Here is a 21,096-nt window from a genome sequence, read left to right on the forward strand (position 1 = left end):
TAACATAAAGATCTCCCCCAAAACTATCATTTATACCTTTGAATTTGACTAGATATTTCACACAAGTGGAATCGTAACGCGTTGTTTTAATTTTTTTTTCCATTTGGCATATTATTGTCACAGTTCATCCGTGTTAGAGCATGTCAGAACTTTTGTTGTTCATGGCCACATCCAGCCATCTGTGGCTGGAACCTCAGAAGTGTGCTGGTGGACACTTGGCAGTTCTTCTGAATAACGCCCTCATTATCTGAATCTTCAAATTCTTTCTGAAACATACTTAGAATTGCTGAGTTATGGCTGTTCTGTTTAGCGTTGCTTTTGACTAGTATCTAGTACTTAGTGGATAATTTGCAAAGCATCATGTAATAGAACTCATCCATTGTCTAGGATTTGCCATGAACCCCCACAAGGTAGATGTTATACCCACATCTTAGAGACAGCACAGGCGTTTTCAGAAAGAATAAGTGCTTGCCCATTTCCCACGGAGAAGCCCAACCATAATTTACTCTTCATCTGCCTCAAATCCCCCAGGCAAACCCGAACAGAACTTTGAGTGCAGTTAATGGGAAAGTTTCACCTTTCCCTACTTTATGCTTCTCTTACCTCAGAGGTATCCTGTGAGGCTCTGTAAGCTGCAGGGGGAGGGACAGACTCTTCAGCAGAGCAGCCAGAGACCACATTGCTGCTGGGTGGGTTGTTTGTTTTAAAGATGTATTTATTTTATATACTCACATACACAGCAGTTTAGCTGTCCTCAGACACACCAGAAGAGGGCATCAGATCTCATTACAGATGGTTGTGAGCCACCATGTGGTTGCTGGGAATTGAACTCAGGACCTCTGGAAGAGCAGTCAGTGCTCTTAACCACTGAGCCATCTTTCCAGCCTCTTGTTTTTGTTTTTTGACACACCCTTTGATAATGGTGGTTCCCCATGATAATTTCCTAGTTAGTGATCATTATAAATTTGATTCCGTTTCTGAAAATAATGAATATTTACTTTGATTTGTCTTTGAACAGCTTTCTGGCATATCAGGTAATGGAGGAATGACATAGAAGTGATTGATTGTTTTCCTCCCTGTACATTAAAAGTCGAAGACACCAGTTTCAAGGATGCTTTCTACTTAACTACAGAGGTGACTTGACCTCTTGGTGTCTGAAGAGTTGGGGATATGATATCCATTTATGTTTGGGAAGAATTAATGACACATACGTTCTAGGAAGAAAGCTTACTTTGATACTCCTATTTTTTTTAAGATGTATTTATTTATTCTATATGAGTACACTGTAGCTGTCTTCAGACACACCAGAAGAGGGCATCAGATCCCACTACAGATGGTCGTGAGCCACCATGTGGTTGCTGGGAATTGAACTCAGGACCTCAGGAAGAGCAGTCAGTGCCCTTAACCACTGAGTCATCTCTCCAGCCCCAATAGTCCTATTTTTATAAAAATCTACCTTGATTTATTTTTTTGTTTGTCTGTTTGTTTAGGTTTATTTTATGTACATGAGCACACTGTCACTGTCTTCAAACACACCAGAAGAGGGCATCAGATCTCATTACAGATGGTTGTGAGCTACCATGTGGTTGTTCGGAATTGAACTCAGGACCTTTGGAAGAGCAGACAGTGCTCTTAACCACTGAGCCATCTCTCCAGCCCACTGTTTGTTTTTGGAGACGGGGTATGACTGTGTATCTCTTGCTGGCCTGGAACTCTCTGGTCTAGAAATCACAGAGATCCACCTTCCTCTGCCTCCTGAGAGAATACTGGGATTAAACATGAGTGTCATCATGTCTTGCCCATATAAAATAAAATTTTAGACAGAAAAATATTCCTAGCTACAATTACAGGAAAGGCAGTTTCTTTCTGGCTTTGTTGTAAAGAACAAGATGCCATGATTCAAAAATTGAATAAGTATTTATTGTTCCAGAAGGTACATTGCTTTTTATACATATTTCATAAATGATACAGGATTGTACACGTGTTCCACATCTTGCTTGCCCCCCCTGCCTCCCACACCACCCAGATGATTTGCTCATTGCACTGTGCCATTCCTTCTTAAGAACCCTGCACACAAACAGGATAGATGGCTTAAAAATACTCTACACAAGGAAAAGAATCAAGAGAGGTTGAACACCAGGAAGGAAGGAGGAGGCGGGCTGGGGACTGGGACATGCATCCTCTCACTCCGGCAGGCCGGTGACAGCTGGTGGTGGAAGCGGTGGCCCGGCTGGCCTTCACCCCTGCAAGGCACCTGGAGTCTGGGTTTGTACTCTGAAGGTTTTCTTTCATACACAATGATCCCAAAAAGAGGAGGCAAAAGAAACCCCTTGTCCCATGAGGAGGGGTGAATCATGTGAAGGAAAAAAAGAAAACCAAACACCCAGTCAGCTGTGTGGCAAGCCCCCGTCCTCACTGCCATCCTGTCCCCAGAACAGTTAAAAACAGGACGCTAGGTAGAGCGCTTTGACTTCGAGCGCAGGTGCCATCTGGTAAGATGATAGAAATCACTCTGATAAGAGTGTAAGAGTAATTCTTCTGTCTCTCGCTAAGATAAAAAGAAACAGGGTGGAGAAGACAGGCTACAGGAAGCCATAGAAAGGTATTCTGGGTAAAAAGAGAGCTGCACCCTTTGAGATCTGCCCTTGATTTACAGCAACTGGGGTGGTCGAGCTGTGAGGGCGCATGATGGTGAGGAAGCTTGTGTCTGATGACCCGAGAGCATCCTGGTTCTGAGGAGCCGTCTTTAGCTGATCTGTAATCCTTACATCCTCCTCCTTTGGGAACAGGGATGAGCACTGGCCTGATCCGTGGTGTGCAGGAGGCGAGGGTTATCATCAATGGGGTCGGTGTAGGAAGGAAGGGATCTCCTCCTCCTCTCAAGACTACTTAGTAAAAAAACAAAACAAAACAAACAAAAAAAAAAAACCCAAAATACAAAAAAACCCTCATGCAGTACTGCCACTGACTTCTAGACAGTGATTCGGAGCCCGGGGAGACAGACATGAGATCTCATTAAGAGATAATCTAAGTGTCAATTATCAAACAATTATAAATTAATTCCAATGATTACGTGGGCAAAAGCAGTGTAACCGACCAATTCCAGGAGTAGGTAGGTGGTCAGAAAAGGGTGCAGGACGGAGACAGTCCGGTAACCGCAGAGACTGGGTCCAGCTTAAAATGCAGGCTAACCGCACCGGCTCAGACTCTGCCAATCACGCATCAGAAGATTTGATTTTCTTATCTACTTATATATTCCTATGTCAAAAATAAGAAACTTTAAATTAAAAAAAACAAAACAAAATCTAGAGCTGAGTGGGATGCTGGTGTGTTCGTGTTTTGCACACCCTGCAAAGATGCACGAAGCAAACCCAGCACCCCCTCGAGCTGTGACGTCATCACTCTCACCCAGAATCGGGTGCTCAAGACGAGATTCGCAAAGCCCTTTGCACTTGGATTCCACGAAGCCTGATCCTCGGCATTTAAGATCCCCTTTTCCCTAAGATCCTTTTTGTGTTTTGTTTTTAGAATTAAAGGTAAAAACCCTCTACCCCACACGGCCCCAGCATCCACCTGCCATGCTTTAATTAAAAAGGCGTGAGTTACAAACAGGGGCGCTGACTGCCGGGATTCAAGCTCATCTCTGATCATTCCTTTTCTCCGATCTGTCGGAGGGGCAGATGTACTTGTAGCGGGTCTCTCAGTCTCTTAAGATCCATTTCTGCCTAAAATAGAAACAACAGGTGAGGAAGGGCAGCTAAGGAAGCCCACAGGGACAGTGCCTACCAAGACCGCTCTCCTTCCTGACCATCCTCTCAGGGACTCAGAAAACCCTAAGTCAGATGTCTTTAGCCCAAGGCAGAGCTGCCCAGCCAGGCTCCCAGCAGAGCAGACCTGCTCAGGGGGGTAAGGAGCCCAGCCTAAGATTGCAGAGACATGGTGCGTGACAGCATTTCTCCATACAGCTTTAGGAGGAGCTGGTCTTAATCCCTGGCATTTAAGACTTCATTCATTCATTTGATATCTATTTAAGTATTTTAGTCAGCAAAGTTTAGGGTTTTGTTTTTGTTTTTTGTTTTTTTGTTTTTTTAAAGATAGGGTCTTTCTGTGTTGCCCTGGCTGTCCTGGAACTTACTCTGTAGACCAGGCTGGCCTTGAACTCGAGATCTGCCTGCCTCTGCCTCCCGAGTGCCGGGGTTAAAGGGTGCACCACCAGGCTTGGCTTTGCTGTTGACTTTTGAAGTAGTCTCACTCTGGAGCTTAGGTTAACCTCGAACTCATAGAATCCTTCCTACCTCAGATTTCACTGTGAGTCTTAAGACTGCTACAGCAGTATTAAGGGAGATGTGCAGTCAACGGAAGCATCCTTGAAGCCTGTCACATGCTTGGGTCTCATCCTTAGGTAGCTGTATTAGTTATCATGGGTGGGGCTAACGTTACTCTATTTGTATTGGTCCAGAGATGACTGGTCAGGAATACACGTGGCTCAGAGTGATGTCATGCAGCCACAGACGGCAATGTGAGTGTGCACTTACACACACTCTCTCTCACACACACATACATGTACATGATCATACACACTCACAAACACAGATACACACACATAGATGCACAGGCATACAGAGAGACAGACACACAGACAGAGGCACACACAGACACACACATGTGCACCACACATACACACACAAGCACATGTACTCATATGCTCACAAACACACAGACACACTCACACAGACATATACAAAAAACACTTTCCTCCCCTCACAGACACACACACACACACACACACACACCACACATACATATACACACACTCACACAGACATACACATATACCACAGACACACACACACAGGTATGGACACACAAACAGACATAGACACAGACACACACACACTCACCACACACACACACACACACACACACACACACACACACACATCACACCCCAGAGAAGGGCGGCCAAGCACTCTGAGGAGGGAAGGCCTTCTGGGGACTGTTGTAAAGCTCTAAAACCACAAGACTCTGGGGGGAAAGTGAGGGTTTACCCACCCAAGTCAAAGGAACTGCAGGAGTTTGAAGGAGGAGCAGCTTCTGTGAAAAGAAGCTCATATCCCCCAGCACGGCCTCGGCATGCACTGCCGAGCCCTCCCTGGCTCTCCTCAGCTCAGTTTGCTCTTGTGCAGCTGCTTCTGTCCAATTCACTTGGAAAATCTTTGGATCAGTCATTGTAGAAAGATTAAAAAAAGAGAAAAACAACAAGGAAACAGCAACAAAAAACTCTTCGGGTGACTCTAGTTCAAAACCAGGTGGTTCTGAAGAACCGACTATGAAAAAAGAAACATAGCTCTAAAATTTTCAGTGTGTTTGTGTCAACAATACAGTGGGGGCTCACCATTTTCATCTGCTGAGATGAGAGCTGGAGCCGGTGTGGTGATGGCACAGGGCGCACGCCCAGTGCTGGTGCCTGAGGCTGAGGTAGGAGGGTCACCTGGAGTTAGAGGCCAGCCTAGGGCAGGCGTCCGACTGTCTCTCCAACAACAGCAGCCAGCAAACCCAGCTGGGGTGAGAGCACCTGCCTAGCGTGTCTGAAGTCCTCATCTCAACACTCAGCGTCTCCTAAACCTTCGAGGTAGTCAGGCCAAACACTTGGAAGATGGAGGCAGGAGGACCAGAGTTTGAATCATCCACAACTGCTATATAGTGAGTTCAAGGACAGCCTGGGTCACAGACGGCACTGCCTTAAAACAATCAAACAGAACAATATCCTTCTAACAGGAAACCAACCTCCCTTCAGAAAACCAAAAACCAACCTTCTAGGTAAACGTCCGTTGCTAAAGCTTTTTATTAACCACCTTAATACAGGAAATGGGGGCTGGACCCCTCCTTCAGGCTGTCTGATTGAAGGACCACAGTTACCAATAATAATGGTGCTGTGTAAGACGGGGCTGGGTTCATTTAATTCCTAGAGAACTTACCTGAGCAATTGCATCCTTGAGTTGATTGTATTTCTCTAGGTCGAAACGAGACTTTTTGGCTCCTTTATGGAAAAATAATAAGTATTGTCTGTCTCTGGCTTCAGGATAAACATATTCCTACAACACAAGGGAGAAATAGCCTATTAGTCGTCGGCAGTAGCACTCTAAAGACACTCATTAACTGTGGTTGGTAATTCGGACTCCATACGTTAAGTACACACAGACAGTCCAATATGCTGTGTGACACATTTAGTCATTTCCTACACATTTGTTCCAGGCTTTAGCTGTTCTTTCTCAGCTACTGTCTATTCATTTCCCATTGCGACCTGGTATTGCCCTGTAGACCCCCAGTGCTGCCGTCTCCTCTACCATGGCTAAGCTGGGACGGTGATAGGTATGTGCTAGCAGGCCTGGATTCACCAGCTTTCATTATTTCAAGGGGTTTGCTGTCTTACAAAGACCCTTTATGTTGAGAACGAATGTAGCCATCACTGTAACGACTCCGAAGTGTTTTTTTTTTTTTTTTTTTTTTTTTTGGTTCTTTTTTTCGGAGCTGGGGACCGAACCCAGGGCCTTGTGCTTCCTAGTCCGAAGTGTTTAGATGAAGCTTAACAGTCGTTTAGCTCATGGTGCTAATTAGAGATGCTAGTTAGGTAAGCCAATGTTTAGCCTAAGAAATTATGTAAATCGATTGGCTAAATGTTTCTGGTCAGAGGTGTGACCAAATTGTTTATATTGCTATGTCATAACTTGTCACTTGGGGGCAGTAACAGGATTCTGGAAGTCCAGTGGAGCATGGAACCCAGGACAGACACAGCATTAAAGATACAAGTACGTGGCAATGAAGGAGAGTTGCCACTGAGCTCCAGACTAGCACCGTGGTGCTGCAAAGCTCCAGTGACCGTGTACAAAGCTGAGCTTTCTGGGGCAGTGTCACCCCCGCCACCCCTCCCTCCCAGTTCAAACTGGCCTAGAATTCTCTGTGTAAATCAGGATGACCTTGAACTTACAACACTCTCCTGCCTGTTACCTACGTGCTAGACTATGGTTGTGTGACGCGTACCTAGCATCTTCCGTATTTCCACTGTTAGATAATCCAGATAAGTTAGTTTTCACAAACAGCTACTCACAAATGAACTCAACAGAAGAGAATGTGATAGGAACGTTTACCGGAAAGAAGCTTGGGGGCAGGACACATTTGGGTTCAGTTCACCTTAGCAAAAGGTGCACAGACATTTTGGCAGATGTGAGAGGGCTTAATCTTTTCATAATCGAAGAAATGCAAAAATCCACAAATGCCATTTTAAAAGTTTTAGACTGGCAAGAATATATCAAAAACTGTTTCTGAATTGAAATGTAGCTGGGAAGGTTCTAGTGTGTGCCCAAGTGTGTGGCTCTGTTTTTTCATCTGTTCATTTTATTCAGCCCTCGAGATGTAAGGAACCACGTTACAGGGCAAGGGAGCGAGACGTGAACACCACCAGGCTGGGCAGGCGTGATGGAGCACACCAGTAACCCCGGTACACGGAGGCCCAGGCAGGCACCAGGCCACATGGAATTACAAAGTGTGAACCTGTTCCCCAAAGCAAACAAACCACACCTTTTCACACGCACACACAAGCCAAGTAAAGGGGGATATTATAGTCTCCTTTGAAGGAAAAGACACTGAACCAATAATAGTGAGACAGCAAGAAATAGAAAAGAATAGTTCACCGCAGTGTCTCAAGAGAAAAGGGAGACAAGGAGCTGTAGAAAAATGATTAAACATTCCCGAAAGATGAGAATTTAAGTAAGCTTTGAAATAGGACAGAAAGGAATAGTGAGAACTTTCCAGACTGAAGATGGCATGAGAAGGGGAGGGGGTGGGAGGGCATGGCAGGGGAGGGAAGGAGAGGGGAGATCTTTATGTTAGGGATAGTTTGTTGTGTTTAAAGCCGTGAATTACCACTAAAGACAGAGTGATCAGAGTTGATCTGTCACTGGGTGTGGTGGAGTGTGGGGCTCAGGTATGGCTCAGTGGTAGAGCGTGGGGCTCAGCGGTGGAGCATGGACAGAAAATCAAGCCAGTAGGGCTGGGGAGGTAGCTCAATGGTAGGCCACCTGTCTAGGGTTTGAGCCTCAGAACTTTAAGAATAATATTACAAACAGCAAACAAATAACTAAATATCAGGCAAAAAGGCAAACATGTCCCCTACAGTGGCACACTGTTCTGTTCTTACTTGCCTTACCGTGCTCTTAACTCTGGAAGCATCTATGCACATGAATCCTAGTGGCCTGCACTTCCCTGTCCATGTTTAGCACCCCCGACCATGCCGACACCTAACTGAGAGCTGTCACGTGAACTCCATTCCCAGTCTGTAAAAGGAGGCGTGGAGAGGGACCCTCACCTGGCGCGTCATTACAAAATACGCATACATGGCCATGGCGCTCCCATACGTGATGAAGTAGGTGACTGGTTCCATGATGTCCCAGGAGTATTCCCACCAGGTAAGCCGGGCCAAAATGCCAAACTGTGTGGCCATGTAGGCAAGGCCTCCCCATAGCACCAGAGTGGTCCTCTTCTCCGCTTTCCTGCTAATTTCAATCCGTACCTATGGGGCACGCGTGGACAACATCAGTCACTTGCTTTTAGAGCCAACTCACAAACTCTTTTAACTGCTCTACGTCCATTAAAGGAACAGGGCCTTCTGGCAAGCTGGAGTCGATTCCAGCAACGTAACCTAATAACAGCTGCAGGGCTCACTGAACAGAATGTCTGTAGCGACAGCAAAGATTTCTGTGTTTTATTAGAGTTTTACCCTGGAAGTGGGTTCGTCCACCTGCAAGGCTAACTTTTGAAAGAGAAGAACAAAAGCCGCGACATCTGCTTATGGGTGTGCTGGACGTCATCCATTATCTGCTTCAGTTCAAACGCTGACGCCAGGACAAGAGGGTGAGCAGTCTGTGGGTGCTGAGTGAATGGACTCAGGACGACGTCTGCAGAATCCCCTCTAACAAGGGACACAGACAAGGACACCCAGGATTGTGCTACATGGTGGTATCGATGTAGTAACGACTGTCTTTACGAGAGCACAGGCACAATGTGAAAGGTACTTATTCTGCTCCTCAATCCTGATTATCCAGTTTCTTAAAATGAAAATATAGTCCCACGCCACACTGCCGTTTTGGTCAGTGAGGGACCCCATATACGACGTGCTCCCAAAAGACAGTGTGTGATTCACATGTTTGTGGCAATGCTGGCGAAAGTAAGGCCACTGCACTGTTAGCACATCAAAAGGTGATGTGATTCTTGAAGAGAAGCTAGGCTATGGGGAAGGTGATTCTAAACACCTCTGCTTTCTGTTGCTATGTTAGAGGCTGTTACACAAGCCTCATACGTGCAGGACGACCGGATCTTAAGACTGTAATGAGAGCCCAGCTGAATGAGGACCTCCACCATCTCTGTGCAAATGCACTCTGTGAGGTTCCCACAGTGGAATCTCGTAGAGACATTTCTCAGAATGTGTCCCCATCAGTAAGTGAGCTGTGGCTGCACTGGCAATGTTACAAACATTCAGGTTAATGTTTCTAAAAAGTGAAAGGAGAAAATCAGTCCTGGGCCTACAACTGTAGTGTCCTTCCTGTGTAAGTACAGACGAGTACAGGTACGTGAATGACACATTAAAACCTGAATCATAGTGGCTGTGAGGTGCTCAGTGGGTAAGGGAGCTTGCCAGCAAGGTTGATGATGTGAGTTCGATTCCTGGGACCCACACTTAAGGGAGAAAACAGACTCCTGCCTGTTGTCCTCTGCTGTCTGCATGAGCTCACTGTGTTGTGCGGGTGTTGGCAGATTTATAAATAAATAAATGAAACCTGGATCATATCTACACTGCTTTAGGGTTTATTTTCTGTATCAGTAATACCATAGACATTTCCTATAGCACAACTTTACATAAATAGTGTCCCATATACTATTCATCTGACACCCTCTACAACCAGAAGCTCTCGGGGTCAGCAGTAATTCTAGTCTTTGTATCAGCAGTGGTAAATCTGGTACGGGGCGGTACAAATGGACCTTGGGGTTCTTGGTCTATCGCTGAGCTTCAATTTCCTTTCTTCTGGCTGCGATGGAAACTTTTTTAGTGGTTCAGACCAAAAAGTTAATGGACCAATTTGAACGAGTGGTCCCGATTGTATCACAGTGAGACACAGAAGCCCATGCGTACTGCGGGAAAGGGTAATGCAGGGGGAGGCTGAGGGAGTCTCACCTTCTCCAGGGGGGCCAGCTGCTGTCTGAGGTCCTCTAACCTCTCCACGAGCTCCCGCTCCTTATTAAGCTGATGCTGCTCAATGCACAGTGTGGTGTAGAGCTGCTGGACCAGCGTCTTCACATCGTTCAGGGTCTCTGCGTTTTCATGGCTCAGGAGGTCTAAAAGGAAGGGTTGTGATGGGGTCAGGATGTGATGTATGAGAGAAGAATAAAAAAAAACCTTAAAATAAAATAACAATTGAATATCTTGGCCAGGAGATGGCTCAGTGGGCAAAGGTGCCTGCCACCAAGCCTGATGTCCCAAGTTCAATCCCAGGGAACAACATGGTAGAGGGAGAGAAGTAATTCCCACAGGCTGTCCCCTGACTTTCACATGTGGACGAGTACGCACACACTCAAAGCATGTGAACCTGCACACCTACATAAATAAATACAAATGTAGGCAGCACTGAACACTTTAAATGACGAATGCTATTCCCAGAACTATTAGGAAATGACATGGCCATTCCATCCATTACAGGAGACCTCCGGCATTAAACTGAATAACTGCTTTTTAAAAAAATCAGTCTACATATCAAGGAAGTAAAGTCACATGAGGGCAACTCCAAACCCTGAAATCAACACCCACTATTTTATTCATGGACGTTCAAGTTCTATGAATACAGACATGGCCCAGGGAAACTCGAAGGGTAACCCCCGTGGTGGGTGTGGCTGGGGAGCTTGTGTAGCCAGTTCAATCCTCAGTCCTAAAAAGAGTAATATCCCAACAGACACAATTGCATAATTATCTCAAAAAGTTAATCACAGCAGTCTGTGCAAGGCCAGGATGTAGACTGGAGAGTAAATGATGAAGCCTTCAACGTGGGATCTTCAAGTCATCATGACAACAGGACCCACCCTGGGGCAAAGCGGCAATTTCACATGGGATACAGCATTTCCACACGAGGACACGCCATTCTGGATGGCGTTTCTTCTGTAACCTGTCTGGAACCTTCCTGTGATGTGGTGGAATCCACTGCTCCTAACTCCCAGGCCGAGAGCTGAGCCAAGGTGTAGCTGCTGCAAGCCCCTAGGACTCAGCCCTCTTTCCAAAAGATAAATCCTGAAGTTGACAAGAAGTCTCTGTGGATAAAGGGTTCTTTCCCAAACAGTACCCTGTGCTGTGTTGGTTTGAGTGAGAATGGCCCCATAGGCTCGGCTGTTTGAATGCTTGGTCTCCAGTTGGTGGCCTTGTCGAAGGAGTATGTTATGGGAAGTGGGCTTTGAGGCTTTAAGCCATGCCCAGTGCTCATGGCCTCCTATTTTGGGTGGAGATGCAGCCCCCAGATGCGCTCTAGTTCCATGCCTAGTTGCCCGTGTGCTTCCATGGAGTCTGTTATGATGGCTGTGGACTTGCATTGCACTGGAACCATGCATGAGCCCAGACAAACCCTTGGTCTTGTGTTTGATCACAGTCTTTGGAAACAAGGTTTGCATTTGTTTTACAATAAAGGAAACTTCTATTAGCAAGTCATTAAAATGTGTTAGTTAAAAAACCCTCAGGCTATGGGTTCTACCATTCAGAATTAGTTAATTGATTAAGAGACAATGTCTCATTATGCAGCTTAGGCTGGCCTTGAATTCATCTCACGACCCTTCTGCCTCTGTCTCCTGAGCTGGGATCTCAGGCAAGCATCCCCATGCCTCTGAACTGTAATTTTCCATCAGTCTTCCGTGCTCACTAAGGTGGTACACTCCCCACCCCCACTCTGCTGGGTTGTTTTCTCATTCTGCAGTCATAGAAAAGTTTCTTCCAAAGTCTATCTTTTTAAACTTCTTTTAATATATGTTAATGTTTAATGGTGTTTTTTCTTCTTTAAAATCTGAACTCTGATCCACACTCCCTCTGTCGCAACAGTTCTACATCTTGTCCTCCCATACATTCAAAGTTGCATGTAAAAACTGTGTCAAAAGATCAAGACTCCAAGTCCTGCTGGCAAATCAGAAAACAAGCAATGGAGGACTGGGGTGGGTGGGTGGGTGGGGCACAGGACGGACAGATGATGGACAGGGGAGGGGGATGGAGGGGGTGATACACGGATACAGGACAGACCTCATCCAGACAAATACAGCAGGCGGTTGTGGAGAAGGAGGAATTCCTTACTAACTGGCCCGGAAGGGCCCTAGAGCCTCTTACTAGGTGAGGGAAGCGGGTTAGTTAGGCTTTTATGGCTGGTCAATGTGCAAAATTGGAGTGTTTTTCCCAGAATGCCTTTCTCTGCGTGGCTGTGAGATTTTTGGGAGGAGAAGTGAAGCCGACAGCACCACACTTGGACGACGCTGAGGTTAGGAGTGAGGCCGACCAGAGATGTCTGCTGCTACTAGCTGTACCCGCTCTCCCTCGCGTTTGCAGCATTTGTTGGTTAGCAGCAAACCCAGGCCCAGAACCTTCTAAAAATGGCCTGTCCAACATGGGGCCACTAGCCACATGCTTCTGTATATTTTTAACTATTGAGTAAAACGTGTGTGTGTGTGTGTGTGTGTGTGTGTGTGTGTGTATACACAGATATATATGTATATATATAAAATCAATATGCTATTTTTGAAATACATACACTGTGAAATGACTAAATATTTATTATTTCACACACTTTTTGTAATGAGAATACAAAATCTACTCTTAGTGTTGTTCAACAATACAATGCGTTGGTGAACTTATTGAACTTCTGTCTGTCTGTCTGTCTGTTTAATCTTCTGACTAACACTCTATGCCTTCCCAGGTGTCAAATTTAAATTACTGAAAAATCCAGCTCTTCAGCTACAGTCTACTTACTTATGTACTATATTTGACAGGGCAGAAACAAAACATTTTAATATCACAGAGTTTTCTTTTGGGGCACTGGGAATTAAACTCAAAGCCCTGTGCCGGAAAGTTCCATTTAACAACACAGAAGGATTTCTCTACCTACATTAAAGTGCTTCATCACAGTCCTCCATTAAAACCTGGACATGCATGTATTTCCAGGTTCTTAACCACCATGGTTCATCCATGGTGCCAAAGCATCAACATTTCTGACTTTTCCCTGATCCTCTAAGCTCCCCTTTTAGATCCTCTCTTCTTCAGCTATAGCTGTAACTGTCAGTGGTCTTCTTCCTACCACGAATATTTTCATGCCTGTGTATGGGTACATGTGTACTCATGTATGTGCATGTGTGTGCAAAGGCTGGAGGACAGCCTCAAGTGTCATCCTCAGAACATGGTTCACTATCGTTGACACAGGTCTGACCTGGGCTTACCATTAGGTTAGACCACTTGGTCCGTGAGCCCAGGGATCTGCCTGTCTCTGCCTCCCCAGCTCTGGGTATGGCCACCACGCTGGGCTCTTCCTGCATGTTCAGAGAACTGCGAATGAGGCAAGCACTTCCTGACTAACTTTCTCCCCAGCCCCTTGCCATGGTCTTTATCTTATAATATTCACATGGCTCTGCTCCATGAACTGAAATGTGACCAATAAATGATACAAATAGTGTGTGATATGTCGCCATTTGCCCAAAACATGCTTCTGTGCCATAAAGGAAAGCTGGGGACAGGGATTGGGTGAGTTTATGTAAGAATATTTTAGACTTTTGGAGCTGAACCTTATGAAGGTGTTACCCATTACACCATAACAACAAAGTAACATACCACCCAATGCTTACTAACAGCAACTTAAAAACTGGACAGTGATAAGCTATAGGTCACAGAGATGGATTCTACCTGGCCGAAAGTGAAGTTATCTTTTGGAGTCTGCACTGGTAAAGCCTTAGTAGAGTCAGAGTTTATGATTCATTTGTCAGGTTGCCTTAACAAGGATGATGTGACTGTAAGGTACTGTCGAGACACAGGTGACAACTGAAACCCCAACCCCTGACCTGGAGAAGTCACTGAAGATGAAGTCATAGGAAATGCAAAAGCTTAGCAATGGCTTAGCAATAGAACTGAGGGCTGGATCCTGCATGCCACACACACACACACACACACACACAACACATACACACACACTGTTGTGTACACACTCTGCACACACCAGCAGTCCCAGAATAATAACGGCAGAGAGCTATGCTAATATAATGAGCTATGAGTTGGCTCTCTGGTCTCTAACGAGGCAGTCATTATCCCTGGTTAGTTTGCTTTTTGACCTCACTCCTGAGCCATATCATTAGGACGTGAGCTAGTGCTCCAGCTTCCCGGATGGCTAAATGGGAACTGGCTTTAGTGGTGCCAATCTTGATGATTCTCCTAGTGGGGAAGTCGGATCCTCTTGTGACACGGGTTCCCTTCCTTTCCAGGAAGAGAAAGGCAGTTAGCTGTGTTTTGGGCTTCGTGTTCCTTTCTATGGTCTCACTTCTGTTTGAGATGTCAGTGGCCACCAGCCGTGACTACTAAAAGAATGTGGCAGAGTTGGTGACTAGCCCTCCTGCTATGACACGTCTCCCTGTTCCAACCTGGAATACAGGTCCTCTTGTTCCCCTGGCTTAGGCACAGGGATGTCAACATTTAAGGACCCACACCACCTACAGCCCTTGTAAACATGGCATGTAGCCATTCTGGGCTGAGAATGAGCCCTCTGTCTCTGGATCCTGGCATGTGTGATAGTTTATACGACATCCAGAGTATTTTTAGTTCTCAAAAGCCACACTATGCCACCACACACACAATTTTTTAAAGCTATGTATGAAGCCAGACATGTGGTGACAGCAGAAGGGGAGGGATGGTAGGAAAAGGGGAGCAATGGTAGGAGAGGGGAAGGGATGGCAGGGGAAGGGGAGGGGGGAGGGGTAGGAGAGGGGAGGGTTAGGAGAGGGGGAGGGGTCGTAGGAGAGGGGTAGGGGTAGGAGAGGGGGAGGGATGGCAAGGGAAGGGGAGGGGCCGTAGGAGAGGGGAGGGGTAGGAGAGGGGGAGGGGCAGTAGGAGAGGGGAGGGGTGGTAGGGGAAGGGGAGGGGTAGGAGAAGGGAGGGGTGGTAGGAGAGGGGAGGGGTAGGAGAGGGGAGGGGTGGTAGGAGAGGGGAGGGGTGGTAGGAGAGGGGTAGGGGTGGTAGAAGAGGGGGAGGGGTGGTAGGAGAGGGGAGGGGTAGGAGAGGGGAGGGGTAGGAGAGGAGAGGGGTGGTAGGAGAGGGGGAGGGGTGGTAGGAGAGGGGAGGGGTAAGAGAGAGGAGGGGTAGGAGAGGGGAGAGGTAGGAGAAGGGAGGGGTGGTAGGAGAGGGGAGGGGTAGGAGAGGGGAGGGGTAGGAGAGGGGAGGGGTAGGAGAGGAGAGGGGTGGTAGGAGAGGGGGAGGGGTGGTAGGAGAGGGGAGGGGTAAGAGAGAGGAGGGGTAGGAGAGGGGTGGGGTAAGAGAGAGGAGGGGTAGGAGAGGGGAGGGGTGGTAGGAGAGGGGAGGGGTAGGAGAGGGGAGGGGTGGTAGGAGAGGGGAGGGGTAGGAGAGGGGAGGGTTAGGAGAGGGGAGGGGAGGGGTAGAGAGGGGAGGGGCGGAAGGAGAGGGGGAGGGGCGGTAGGATTGATAATCTGAGGCTGGCCTCAGCTCTATTGTAAGACTGGCTCAAAGACCACAGATAAAAAAAAAATCTTCCAGAATCCTGCTGAGTTTACCAAACCTCACCCTTTGGGTTACAGTTCTCTCCATAGATTTTAGACTTTGACCCCTGAGAACTTCATATCCCAATCAATTTCTAGTGAAGCTGGGCAGATACCTCATAGTTTTGAGTCACAGAAAAAGAAAAAAAAATCGCCCGTGAATCAAATATTAATTCCTCCTACAATCAGTTTCTGCTTTAGTTTTCCTTAATCTGCTTGAGAGCAGCTTTATTAAAAAGAGAGAGAGAAAGAGAGAGAGAGAGAGAGAGCGAGCATTTATTTCCGTTTGAAAGCACCGACACATTATTGGATCATTACTGGATCATTATTTGGTCATAATGCCAAATGAAAGCCCTTAGTGTGTGCTCTGCACATGGAAACACATATTTACTTTCCTGAGTGTTACACTTCACTCGTTCACTCGCTCATTCATTCGTTTCCTGTTGTCAGACAAGGAAGTCTGGCCTCTGGCAAAGAAAATGTTCCCCGTTTGGTTCCTTAATTCCTTCAACATGGAGTGACCGTGAGTCACAGCCCGCCCTCTCGGAGGGCATTTACAGAGAAAAAGAAGAAGCAGAATTCAGAGGCTAATCTCTTTCAGTTTGTTTGGAGCCAGAGGAAGAACGAGCAGGATCCTTTGGGGTGTCATGGGCAAGCTGACATGATGATTTTAACATGAGAAAATGGAGGAAAGGAAGGAGTGGGGAGAAAGGGACCACGATGGGATGTGGGGTGATCTGATCTGGTAAGGCCAACATGGACTGTATTGGGGGTGTCAGACTTCCACGCTGAACATTTTCTTTGATATATTTAAAAAAAATTTTTTTTGAGACAAAAATTTGCGTGTCCCCTACTGTCCTGGAACTCACCGTGTAGATCAGGCTGGCCTTGAACTCATAGAGATCAGCTTGCCTCTGCCTCCTATGCGCTGGGGTTAATGGTGTGTGCCTCTATGGGCTGGCTTTAGTAAAATTCAGAGTAGGATTAAAAAGAGATGTCCTAGGAGGGTGGTTCTCAACCTGTGGGTCTCGACCCCTTTAGGGATGGCATATCAGACATTCACATTGAGATGCACAACAACGGCAAACTTACACTTATGGAGTGGCAACCGTAATTTTATGGTTATGGGTCACCAGACTATGGGGACTGTGTTGAAGGGTGGCAGCATGAGGGAGGCTGAGAACCTCTGGCCTAGGAAGTTCGTGTATGAGCAGAGACTGTGGAAGGGGCATTTGGAAGGGGAAATGACAAATATCTCAGGGCAAAGAGAGAGAGAGATGGTCCAGAGACATAAGAAGCAATGCTATTTCAGAGGGGCTGCTGGGCATCGACGCAGGGCAGAACCACACGGAGCTGGAGATGAAAAAAACCAGCAATACTGAAGCACACGGTTTATGTATGTGTGTGTGTGTGTGTGTGTGAGTGTGTGTGTGTGTGAGTGTGTGTGTGTGAGTGTGAGTGTGTGTTTATGTGTGTGTGAGTGTGTGTGTGAGTGTGAGAGTGTGTGTGAGAGTGTGTGTGTGAGTGTGTGTGAGTGTGTGTGTGAGTGTGTGTGAGTGTGTGTGAGTGTGTGTGAGTGTGTGTGAGTGTGTGAGTGTGTATGTGAGTGTGTGAGTGTGTGTGAGTGTGTGTGTGAGTGTGTGTGCAAGTGTGTGTGTGAGTGAGTATGTGTGTGTGTGTGTGTGTGTGTGTGTGTGTAAAAACAGGCCATTGAAGTATTACCTTGCTTTGGTGCCCTCTTAAAATGTGTCCCCAAGGGGTTGGGGATTTAGCTCAGTGGTAGAGCGCTTGCCTAGCAAGCGCAAGGCCCTGGGTTTGGTCCCCAGCTCCGGAAAAAAAAGAAAAAGAAAAAAAAGAAAAAAAATGTGTCCCCAAGATGAACACCACTTTTCCCCTCCACACATAAATAAGTAAGTATGTGTATGTCAGAAGTTCCTAAGGGTCATGGACAGCCGTAGGACTCGGAACATTCTGAGTTTTATAGTGGGGACTATGAATTCAGCAGCAATCTGGATTCCTTGAAATCTGGTCCTTTTTTCATGTTAGTGATATTTGTCAGAGCCTGCCAATAGCTGTTTCCACTCAGTCATGGATCACAGAGATAATCAATCAACAGTCTATCATATGCTACATGTGTTGCTAGTGAGTTTTGTTTGACACCGTGTTTTACATATGTGCATTTAACTATGTCTAAAAAATACCCAGCTGTGTGTTGTAGATGAGATTATTGGAATTTTATGATAAAGCAGACTTTGTGTGAGATGATTTTGTTCAGTCATATGTGATGTGTTTAGGTTCTGTATATGCTTAAGGTAAACTTAGACATACTTTTTGTAAGTCAGGTCTATCTAATACAGTTTGTATTAATAATTCCCGTGCACTTACTAACCCAAGTCATGTCTGTACAATACCTGACTTTAGACTGCTGGATGTAAACCATCAGAGAAAGAGAAATGACTAATACCTAGCACAGTGTTTAATAGAACAGAGAAACCCTTACTTAAGCATAGAGATTCCCTGCATATTAGCTTAGTGTGTAAGAGTCACATGTCTCCGTCATGATAGACAGTGTTCCTCTGGAACTGTAAGTCAACTGAGATCCTTCTGCAAGGAAAGGGAAAGGCTGGTGGGTTAGTTCAGTGGGTCAGTGGGTCAGTGGGTCAGTGGGTCACGGTGCCTGCTGCCGAGCCTGAGCACCAGAGCTCGGTCTGAGGGACTGCTGCCAGGTATTTGATCACACTGTGAACCTTGAGATCGTGTTAGTCACTGAAAAGTCCTGCTTCTAGTGGTCTGCTCAGCCCTTGGGACACACCTTTAACCCAGGAGCTTTCTGTAAACAGGATTAGATAAAGTCAGCCATTGGTCAAGAGGCAGAGCAAGCAACCAGCCACAGGGGTGGAACACACACGTGGAAAGGTGGCCATCGGGCTGGAGGGTGTTACGCCAGCAAGGAGAAGGAGAAAGAGCTTTCTCCTCTGGCACAACGGTGGAGCAGGAAGGTTAGCTGGTGCTGCTCCTGCCTCTGTGAGCTGTAGGCTGTCACCACAGTCTGGGTCCCGAGTTTTCAGTTGGTAAACAGAATGTTTGGCATTTTGTTTTAAAAACAAGGTACTTTCATGATGGAGGAAAAGAACTGATTCCCAAGAGTTGTCCTTTACTAGTATCCAATGGTAGACAGACAGACAGACAGACAGACACACACGCGCGCGTGCACGCACACACACACACACACACACACACACGTATAATAAAAAATAAAGAGAAGAAAAAAATGGGTCAGGAAGGAGCTTATGGTTAGGACTTTCTGGTAAGTGAAATGGAATGAGCAGGCTCTCTAGGACTGAGGTGGAAGTCAAGTGTTGAAGGCATAGACAGACACTCATGCCCTCTGAACCAGAACGGTCCCCTGCACTGAGTGGGAAGACAGTGTTGTCTGTTCCCCCAGGCTACTCATGGGAAAACTAAGTTCTTCCCAAAGGTCTTCCACATTAACAAACCTTACTCAAGCTGTTTTTACCTCTCTTTGGTGGCCGTACGTGGTATGTTAAGTCATTAATGACAAGCTTAAAGTCATCGAGGAGCAGGAGGTCTATCCCCGTGGAGGCAGCAACTCGAACACCATCTGTGAACGATTTAAATAAAACGTGTCATGGGTCCATAATTATTTAAGAACGATTAGAAATAAAAACACAACATAAACCCCCAAATCTCAAATAGCTTTAAAGTGCTCTCATCTCTTCTACGTCTCTGTTAACTTTGCTCACCCCAGGCCTATGCTGGGCAGAGATTAGGTTGTATAACAGATGCTCTTTGTGTTTAGGCCAAATTGGATGATTTAACAGTCACTCTCCCTGCAGCTGTGGCAACAAGCTGTGGCAACTGTTGCTCACAAAGAGACCGACCGGCTCAGCTGGAATCTGCCTCACCTATAGAGTGGTATGATGCCCGCCTTTACCTTGGAAGCTGGTGAGTAACCATGGTACTCAGCCACCATGGAGAAGTTGCTAATTAATTCAGCAGGGAGGGATGAGATAGGGAGCAAAGTGCAGCAAATGGCTGTGCCAAGGATGTGACTAGGTGAGCTTGGAGTGTTTAAAGCACGCAGTTAAAACTCAAAGGACAGAAGTCGGCAGCTTTCGTAGCTGGTGACACCAGCGAAGGGTAAATGGGTACTTGTCTCAATCTTTCTGTAGGTTTGAAAGACTTTTCTAAGTCAAAGCGAAAACAATTTTTTTGGCACTTAAATAAACAGATGTTACATCAAATGAGAGGTTTTAGTGTCTTATTGTATACTCTCAAATCACAGACCCTATTTTGGTAAACATTTGAAGGTTCAATTGCCGGAAAACATATTCCGCGCCTACGGTAATGACAAGAGGCCTCAAAGACATGAAGTGTGACTGCCTGCTGTCCTTGTGGTGACATTCGATGTGAGCTGCTTTTGAATGAGCCTCCCTGTGGGCACACATCTGCTGACATGGAGCCGTTATGTCCCCGGACCACTGGGACGGAAAGGGCTTTGTCTTCCACAAAGCAAAAACTCCCATGCATTCTGATGCTAACAGGACAATATCCTTTTGTACCGAGCTGCTTGGGGTGGGGCATGAGGAGGAGGAATTAAAAGTGGGCCCGACTATACCTGGGGAATAGATGGCAACGCGGTCGATTCCCCGATCCTCCTCTTGCAGTTGTCGGAGAAACACCCCGACGGAGTCCGAGATAGGCTTGAGTGTGAACTGGCAGCGTTCTCGCCGAGAAGGTAGCCTCACAGATATCACCGGTAAACCATTTTGATAAACCACCGTCACGTCTGAGCAAAAAGACCCACAAACATATAACGGTTAGATTTTATTATAAGTAAAATCTCCTCATCGTTTTCCCTACTTGTGGTGGGAATACATACTACCATTAGTGTGACTTAAGATGTTTTTAAGGAAGGTTTAAGAACAAGAATTTTTAGAGTTAATCTGGGAACAGACTCATTGGAGCTTGAATAGATCAAGGGACTGTTTCAGATATGGAAAAGTGCACAAGGGACTTGTCTTCTGAGTGGGCCAGAGAGATGCTTTTGTGGTATACAACACAGGGGGCTCCGGGTGTGGCTGAGTCACGGCCTGGTCCTATCTGGCACGGTTCTAGTAAGTAGCCAAAGGAGCAGATGCAGGAGATTGACCTGGAGGAGGTCTTGTCATCCAGAGTCCCAAAGTCTGCCGAGAACTGAGGCTCTTCCTCAGAATGATAAATTTACGGTATAACAGAATAGCTAAATATTCA

At 46.3% G+C, this 21,096-nt stretch overlaps 1 protein-coding gene across 2 annotated transcripts in view; it reads right to left on the reverse strand.

The window, feature by feature from the left end:
* Positions 1-1,898: 1,898 nt before the first annotated feature.
* Positions 1,899-21,096, reverse strand: part of Mcu (mitochondrial calcium uniporter) — a 164,693-nt gene continuing 145,495 nt past the window's right edge. Inside the window, exons 5-10 of one of the 2 annotated variants that reach the window (XM_087597257.1) lie at positions 20,462-20,632; positions 19,340-19,444; positions 10,229-10,389; positions 8,366-8,569; positions 5,979-6,095; positions 1,899-3,725 (exon numbers count right to left, since the gene is read on the reverse strand). In XM_087597257.1, the coding sequence (XP_087453383.1) occupies positions 3,648-3,725; positions 5,979-6,095; positions 8,366-8,569; positions 10,229-10,389; positions 19,340-19,444; positions 20,462-20,632 (836 nt within the window). In that variant the 3' untranslated portion in view covers positions 1,899-3,647. 2 annotated transcript variants of the gene reach the window in all.

This window comes from Rattus norvegicus, chromosome 20 (genome assembly GCF_021556685.1).
Source record: "Rattus norvegicus strain SHRSP/BbbUtx chromosome 20, alternate assembly SHRSP_T2T, whole genome shotgun sequence".
Classification (NCBI taxonomy): Eukaryota; Metazoa; Chordata; class Mammalia; order Rodentia; family Muridae; genus Rattus; species Rattus norvegicus.